Below are 8,527 nucleotides of genomic sequence, written 5' to 3' on the forward strand. Positions count from 1 at the left end.
GGGAAGGTCACGACAACCGAGGGCGAGACACAGCCAAGGCCAAGGCGATCGCAGCCTAGGACGACGTGAGGGGGCAAGGGTGACACATGACGAGTGTCGAGCATGGCACATCAACACACACGTGGCTAGGGTCTGGGGGGAGGATACGTGACAGGAATAGGGCAAAGGTGCGCAGGTGTGCAACGTTATGGGGCTAGCTGGCGCACATGGGCTGGCGCAAACTGGCTAGCTGGCGCTAGGTGTTTAATAGTGCTTCTGTATATGTATATATATATATATATATCATGGAAATTCATGCTTGGTCACCTCAGTCAAGGATAACAATTATATGCCTACTAATGAACCATTATTTGGAGACCAACAATGCTAACTTTTCTAGGCTGCACAAAACTTGCAAACAACAATGGTGCTTGAAAGTCTTGCATTTAGCATCTGTGGACATGTGAGGCTTTTACTCCATGGCCCGTCCTGTATACAGTCAAAACAGCAATCCTTGCTGACTGGAAGTTGAAACTGACCTGAATGATGAAGTGCTTCATGTCAGTGCAACCGACCATTATTGCGAAAATGAAGCAAACAGCAATCCTTGCTGACTGGAAGTTGAAACTGACCTGAATGATGAAGTGCTTCATGTCAGTGCAACCGACCATTATTGCGAAAATGAAGCGCTCTACAAAACTACAACTAAAAGGAAATAAAATCATCACCAGATGACATGAGGTAAATTACTGCCCAAAACTATTCCTCTTAAGGTGTTTTAACTGTTTATCAATGGATAAAAGGTTAATTTGCATGACGGTGAGAAAATTACTGCAAATACAAAAAAAAAAAAAACTAGTGCAGTATGCTCGCACGAACAAGAACACAACTAACCTAGACAAGCAATATCATACACCAAATATGCTGGTGAGTCATTCATTGTTCATACTCCCATTAGCAAAGGTAAATGCAAAATTTGATGTGGATTACTTCAACTTAATTAATCAAGAAATTACAGGAAAGAACAACCATTTAATGGTAGCAAAAATGAAATATAAACATATGTTCACGCCACTCCACTACCATCAACTGAGGCAGCAAAAATTTTATAATCACCATACCTAAAATTAAACACGCAAGACATTATATCATCAAGGAAAACAGTGACGTCTATATCCATATGTGCTCCCTGCGGTACTCTCTCAAAACAACTGGTACACTAGTGGGTGGGAGCTGCAACAGCAAGAAAAATCATCAATTCAATGGACCAAATGACAGGTTACCTCAAATATTCTAAACAAAACAATATGAAGATACTTATCCCTGGAGTAGCTGCCCATAATAGAAATTTAAACAGAATAAATGCGTCCGAATGCAAACAATAATGCACGTGTATTTTCACAATGAAAGGGAAAAACACATCCCCGCAAAGTAAATAGAAGTACTGGACTTTTGAGCAGTGTTGCGATAAAAAGGAATATGCGTGTTTGAAGGAAGGGTGCCTCAAAGTAATCAGTTATTATGTGGCCGATTAATTGAAATTCAAAGGATGATTATACATTTATAATAAGTTAATAATTACATTTAAAATTAAATAATAAGATTAATTATCAATATTATAATAAGTTATCATTACATCAAAAAATGTTTAGGCATGACTTCTAATACGGGTTTATACTTCATCAATTTGATGTACATTGCGTACAGTACTAGACAATACTATCAACTAATTAATTGTGATTAGCAAGTAAAAATAAACTAGCTTGACAATTTAATGGGAAGTTATTGATTTGGCTAAGATTATGGGGTGATGTTCCTCACTGCAAAAGCTGAGACAAATTTGCAGCTCAAAGCTCTAAAACCAAAGTGGTAGTATCCCCTAACCAGTTAACATGTTCGTAAAAGTAACATTGCACTGAACTGTTAGTCAAATTAGTCCAGCAGCAAAAGAAGGAAAAGTTTACATGTTGAATATGATTTGCTTATAAGGACAGAGTTGAATGAGAAGTTGAAGCACATCTTACCATTCCATATTCTGTTATGAGCATTGAAACATAATCAGAAGGGGTGATGTCATACCTGCAGGTGCACAAAATCAATTTGATTATATGTAAATTAAGAAATGAATTATCAACTATAACACCTATCACCTATGGAAAATAAGGCACATACTTAAGATTCAAAACTTGTAGATTTTTGATATCGACCCAGTTTTTTAGATGACTCAAATTATCACCGCCAGGAACTCTTGAAATAGCATCTGGATCACCTGAGTAAATGACATCATGTCTTGTGCAGTTCCTTAACAGTAAACTAAACAAATAACTTACTTTACAAACAGCAACAATAGCATACCAAGTTCATTAAAGCATATAGAATCAAGTTGAACCCTCTCATGAAACTTATATGCCTCACAACACACTAGAACAGGAACTTGAAAAGCATGTGCAACCATGGCAACAGAAGCTGTCCCAACTCTGGAGTAGATAGTTCCATTTGATAATACTGAGGAGGCACCCACAAACACTCTTGTAACCTCATGCATGATGTATGACACAGCATTTATGTGTGTGTATGTGCAGCTGATACCCTTCGCAACTAATCTGCGCAATAATCTTTGTCCCTCAAGGTTTGGACGAGAATCTACCACCGCAACACGAAATTTCTTTCCCAGTTCATGAGCATGGTCAAAAATCATTTCAACAACAGAGGGCGACCCGTATGTCAATAAGACATCATCATCTCTGATTTTTGTGATAGCATGACTAACGATGACCTTATCTGCAACTATTATCTTCCCATTTATAAAACCATCAATATCAGATTGAAGACTAGCTTTAGCTTCTGACTCCGACAATGTAAGTGGTAGCTTGGCAATCCTGTTCTTCAAAAATCGAATAGCATTACCCATGCTGATTGAAAGAGGCCTGCACTCAACGAGAAATGACACATAGCTACTGATTTTAGCAGGAAGATCTCGATCGAGAGTTTTTTCTGCAGGCGTGGAGTAATCATTTATTGCCTCTTTGAATGAAAGAAGCATTGCTATGCAACGAGCATTGTCACCAGATATGTCACCAGACAAATATTGAAGTCCAACCTGAAATATAACACATGTGACATAAGATATTCGGTGTTCACCAAATAACAATAAATGGTCAATTATATTGTTGACAGAATCAGCAATGCAAGATGGAACAAAATTGCAAGGTTGCCCACTGTTTTCTAATTCTATTTATTTCAAGAGAACTAGCTCAGGACCTTGCCCAACCCTCTGAAATAGCATTCATATGTATCATTAACTTATATTTGTGTCGCTGTATTTGATAATTACCTTGTATACAGAAGGATGCATTGCATCAAGTAGAAAGAATTTTGACTTGAGGTCAGGAAGCTGAGTGCCATGCGCATATTGAGGCAGATGTCCGAACATTTCAATTCTGTTTTGAGTTTCTGATTTGTTGACAACTGAATGCCTCTTTGTGTTCTCCACCCGATGTACATCATCAAACTGCATGCGGGGGTGCGGAGCATCTTTCTTTCGATCTTTGTCACGAGGGTGTTGGCCAGTCTTCTTATCAGAAGCAATTGGGGGATTAACTTGAGTCACATCATTTCTCAGAGATGTTTTTGCTGTCTTGGGTTGCTTTGACATTGTAGTGCTAGCACCAGAAGCCATGGCTGTTGATTTTCCTGATAAACCTGCAATTTTCACTGTACACAACGTTCATGTCTGAAAACTGCTGACGTGCGCCAGGAGAATCCCTCTGAATGATACCAAATGTAAACAGAGAGCCATAACCAACCACCCTCCCACCCAAAACAAAAACGCATTCTTTTCTTCAAGTAAAAGGCTTCCTTTGTTTTACTTCAAATTTCCTTGATAAGCTAATCTGGGTTCAGTGTCTTACTCCAGTTTTCTTTTGAAGATAAGTGGGCTTTGTTTGTTCACTGTGACAATGTAAAGAATGAAAGCAGGTGAACTACCACTACCTGCATCCTTTGCAGCAGCTTTGGCAGCACGTTGAGCCTCTTGAATAGCACGTCTCTCTGCTTTAGAAAGTTTTGATTTTTGTGGAACTGAAGTTGGAGCGCCTTCATTCTTTGTTTCAGTAAGATCTCTCTTATTTGGTTCTGAAATAATTAACAGAAGAAAATTACACAATTAATTACCATATGCACGAGCAATTATTGAAATCAATGCTGATCAACAAGGTATGCTGTTTAGCTACTCAGTCTACTCTAGCAACCATGCGAATTATTAACAAACACTACATATTAAACCCAGATGTGAGCTATCCTACAATGCGACACGTTTTCCACAATCTATATTGCAGATCAACACGGGGGCAGTGTGTATATTTACAATCATAGCCTCCTCTCCACCAGCAGGGGTTAGTTTCTAATGTATCGATCATGACGACAGAATCCTTGCAAAAAAACTTTACGTGAATTGGGTTTCACCTTCACTACTTGTATCGTAGTTAGCATGATACTAGCTTGGCTAACGTACTATTATCAGCATCGGCAAGTAGCAATAGCAACGAAGTGCGTCCAACTGGTTACCATATTAATAATACTCCTGGACTGGACTCATGCCTGGCAGCGTCAATACTTCTTATTGTAAAGGGGCTTCCAATCAGTGCTTATTTGCGATATGAACTGTCTTCTGGACTGCATTACCAAGGCAATAGACAAGCAATAGAACTATGTGTAACTGCAACAGGTTGCAGCTATTGCTAGTTATCAGACAATCTCAATTGCAAACTATAGATAGAGGTTTCCATCCTAACCGATTCAAAACCACATCAATCGCGCACTGCATAGAGTCATACACACACACGAAAGCTACTAGGATTGCAAAGTTGGAAGCCGCATACCTAGCAGAGCAGGGGGCGGTGGCCGCGCCCAGGAGACGTCAACATCGTCGTCTTCGAGGTCGGAGCTCGCGTCGAGGCGGGACGACGAAGCCGGCGGCGGGGAGGAAGGCATGATGGACTCCGACGCGGGAGCGGGAACGGGGAGGTGGTCGGGGATCCGCGGAGGCGGGATCATGACTGGCGAGAGAGGGCCCGGCGAGAGGTGAGCCGCCGGCGGCGACGACGACGGTGCGTGAGCCGAGGGGGCCGGCGCTGCTGCGGGCTCGGCGGAGGTGACGAAGCCGACCTGGCGGAACCTCGGCTCCCCCCCGCCGGACGAAGAGCGCGGCGGAGTGCGGCGGATATCCATCGCGCCTGGGCGGAGGAGAAGGCGGCGGCGCGGGCGCGAAGGTTTGGTCAGGGGTTCGGACGCGGGCGCGGCGGTGGCAACGACGACGACTCGGAAGGAGAGGCGGAAGAGGATGGATCGTGCGGCGTCGGGATCCTCTGCGCGCGGAGCAGACGGCCGGATATAATCTTCGTGTGGGCCATGCAAGGCAGCAATTGGGCCAACGATGGAAGGCTCAAGATGTTGGACCAAACAGGCCCAGCCCATCTGAACATCTTCGTGTGGGCCATGCAAGGTAGCAATTGGGCCCACGATGGAAGACCCAAGATGTTGGATCAAACAGGCCCAGCCCATCTGAACTTGCGATCCATATCAACTGCTCTGCAGCGTAGAAGCCATGGGGGAGGTAGGATAGCAGCAGAGACACTAAGGAGAAGGAGAAAGCGTTGGAGTAGAGACGATTCGGCCGGCCCCCTCGTCTCCGACGGCCTCCGGGCGTCGGAGGAGGAGGGTGGCCCGATTCTTAGTTCGTAGTATTTTTACTTTGTAGTTTAGCTTGCTAGATTAGATTTTAAGATGTCTAGTGGATTTAGTGCGAGATCCATTGATGCTTTTGTTTCTTTATGGTTTCTCCAGCTATATGAGTATATATGTGTGAGGTATATATATGTGTTTATGTATGAGTGTACATTGTATTGCATCTCTGTGATGGAATGCGAGCTTCTAGGTCGATGATGTGCTCGTCGGAGGTGTTGGGTCTCCCTTCCGAGTCGTTGACGTGTTTGATAGCGTTGGGTCCCTTTCTAATCGTCGAGCTTACTCGAAGCATCTTCTCCAATACATCTTGGCTGCGGGATGTTACTGCTGATGGCTAAAAAATCTTATTGCCTTCAATGGCCTCTCCTCGCCAATGCAGAGTTCGGCTCTGATTCCTAAGACCATATTCGGTGAAGGTGGATCAGAGATGCACTTGGAGTACCGATGACAGGAACTGTGTTTATCTGCGTTTTTCTTTACCTTAGGTTCCTATTTTGCAATGTGTTTGTGCTACTAATCTAATAAAATTACCCTTTCTTAAAAAAAGCAATGGGGAGGTAACCCGTTGTTTAGGTATAAAAGAATTCTCTATCTTTCTTTGGTAAGCTTAGGTTTTTTTTTATTTTGTTAATACTTGTAACTTAATATAAGTATCTAGGCTACCTGTCTTGAGTTTGAATCCTATTTAACACAATTAAATAAAAATTATAACTAATTCTTATTTTCACGTCTAATGATAACTGTGGGAGCTTGCACGTGAGGAAAAGTGTTGAAATATAAGTGCTTATCTTTTCCAATCAGTTTATGATTTTGATTTGTTAATTAGTGGCTATATGCAGCTCAATACGTGCTGCAAACTCTGCGCCAATTAGTTTTTGAAATTTGATTCTACACCAGTAATTTTTGGAAATTTGATTCTGCACCAATTATGGATTTCCGATCCCATGGTGAAGGTCGATCGATGCTGGAGAAGGAGCAAGCATGCATAGATAATTGGTGCGCTAACTCTTGCATGATGCAGTGCCTTTTTTACGTGGTTCAAATTATTGATGCAGCATCGGCTCAGGTTTCGCAGATTCCTAGCAGGCTAACCGTCAAAGTACGTACGTCCTTTACCACTTTTTTGTGTGCATATATTGTCAGCCTTCACATTGACTACATATATCACATTTTTTATATATCTAGCTAGTAGCTACATCTCAAGTGTCCAAAAGCTAGCGTGATTTTTTTAGAAAATAGATAAAAAATTGTCTTTTTTATCATGAGATATATACAGCCAACAATTAATTATTACAATATTTTGACCAATGTAGCTAACAACACATACAAAGGAAACATGATAAACAATGGTATCATAACACTTATAATGTGCTCCCTCTGATTGTAAATGTAGGTCGTTTTAGCCTCCTCAACTATTATCTAAATATAAATTGTTCTTAAACTTCTATGCACTTTTTTTCTCTTTTGTTCCCTTCTTGCTCTTGTTTAATAGATGCTATCACTCTCACAAATGAATGAGTTATCTTTTCCAATGCAAAATAAATAAGGGGCAATAAGATCATTTGATCTATTTTTTTAATCCTTGTGCATGAGTCTAAAACGATCTACATTTGCAATGGGAGGGAGTATAATAATATGACTATGTGTAGTAGGCGAAGAACTCTATTGTCACCACTTTCAATACATGGTATGACTTCAGAAAGTATTACCTTTGTTCCTCCCTGTGTAGTAGTCTCTGGGACTGTAACAAGAAGGTTACTCTACTGCATAAATAACATATTAGTTTTTTATAAAATACTATATTACCACGATAAAACCAAATAACTTAAAAAAGTTACTATCCTAGCCAAAATTCTTCATTTTTCTCGGTTCCTATCTCCGGTAACCAAAAGCTTGCATGATGAATTGTCGTGCAAATGGATCGATCGAAATGGTCAAAAGCTAGCAGGATGAACACCTACCAACTAATAGTGGTACAGAAACCTCTCGAAATTATGTGACCACCGATCATATCTGAAACATGCATGGTCGACTAGTCGACGTACGTATCATTGGTTGCTGCCCGGGCGATGGCATGCATACGTGCATGGGGCCGGCCGGCCGGACGCGGACGGGAGCACATTGGCATGGACTGGACCGATCGATGGATCGCAGTACACCCAAGTGGCGCGCATGGATTGACGACGATCCATGTCCACTATAAACACGTGGCGGCGACACCTCGTGGGGTCCAGCGTGTACGTGTTATCCACATTGGAAAGGGCGTGGAGCCCTGCGCGCGCGCGGGCTGCATGCATGGCCCATGCACGCGCGCACTCTGCAGCCTGTCTGCACTGAGACTTACGTGGCCGCTGCATGCCTACGTGACGTACTGCACGTTTCGTGCGTTACCTGTGTGCAACTGTAAGCAGCCATGTGCACATGTATGTGACCAATAATGCGTGGATGCAGGTGAAAACGAAGTGGAAGTTAAGTGTATATATGGTTGCACATACTCCATCTAGTAACAGCTCAGCTAGGGTCATGTTTATCCTAACCTTTCTCTCCATATATATGCACCAACTGATCCATATATCGACGATTGCTACCTCGTGCCAATTATTTGAAGCACTAGATAAATATCTAGATGCGTGTGCCACATATGTATATGCATGTTCTAGAATCTAGCGCTGCACAGCAGCACAGGGGTAAGAAACATGCGCCAGCACGTGCATGGGAAAGCAGTTGTACAGTCGGTGCATGCAGGAGATCAATTGTGGTTTTTATTTTTAGAGGTTAATTAAGGAGCTTCATTGCTTAAGGC

The 8,527-nt window shown here is 42.1% G+C and overlaps 1 protein-coding gene across 5 annotated transcripts; it reads right to left on the reverse strand.

The window, feature by feature from the left end:
• Positions 1 to 266: 266 nt before the first annotated feature.
• On the reverse strand, positions 267 to 5,334 carry LOC133906443 (probable translation initiation factor eIF-2B subunit delta). 5 transcript variants are annotated; one of them, XM_062348356.1, is made up of 8 exons: positions 4,860 to 5,334; positions 3,973 to 4,113; positions 3,314 to 3,681; positions 2,335 to 3,079; positions 2,152 to 2,248; positions 2,004 to 2,058; positions 1,101 to 1,212; positions 267 to 518 (listed from the first exon to the last, which is right to left on the reverse strand). In XM_062348356.1, exons 1-7 carry the CDS (start codon positions 5,206 to 5,208, stop codon positions 1,150 to 1,152), a joined length of 1,818 nt encoding a protein of 605 aa, XP_062204340.1. In that variant the 5' UTR covers positions 5,209 to 5,334; the 3' UTR covers positions 267 to 518; positions 1,101 to 1,149. The 5 variants fall into 5 exon arrangements, with proteins under 5 accessions (XP_062204340.1, XP_062204338.1, XP_062204339.1 ...); XM_062348354.1 differs by having other exon boundaries at positions 3,314 to 3,693; XM_062348355.1 differs by having other exon boundaries at positions 3,970 to 4,113.
• Positions 5,335 to 8,527: the final 3,193 nt, after the last annotated feature.

The sequence above is a fragment of the Phragmites australis genome, chromosome 23 (assembly GCF_958298935.1).
Source record: "Phragmites australis chromosome 23, lpPhrAust1.1, whole genome shotgun sequence".
Classification (NCBI taxonomy): Eukaryota; Viridiplantae; Streptophyta; class Magnoliopsida; order Poales; family Poaceae; genus Phragmites; species Phragmites australis.

Bases quoted from the DNA above. Each gene is read 5' to 3' on its own strand.
- LOC133906443 (XM_062348352.1), bottom strand. From the start codon at position 5,208: ATGGATATCCGCCGCACTCCGCCGCGCTCTTCGTCCGGCGGGGGGGAG. The intron at 3,694-3,969 runs GTGGTAGTTCAC...CGTTGTGTACAG, and splicing joins TGCTGCAAAGGATGCAGGTA to TGAAAATTGCAGGTTTATCA. The intron at 2,059-2,151 runs GTATGTGCCTTA...GTGCACCTGCAG, and splicing joins CTACAAGTTTTGAATCTTAA to GTATGACATCACCCCTTCTG.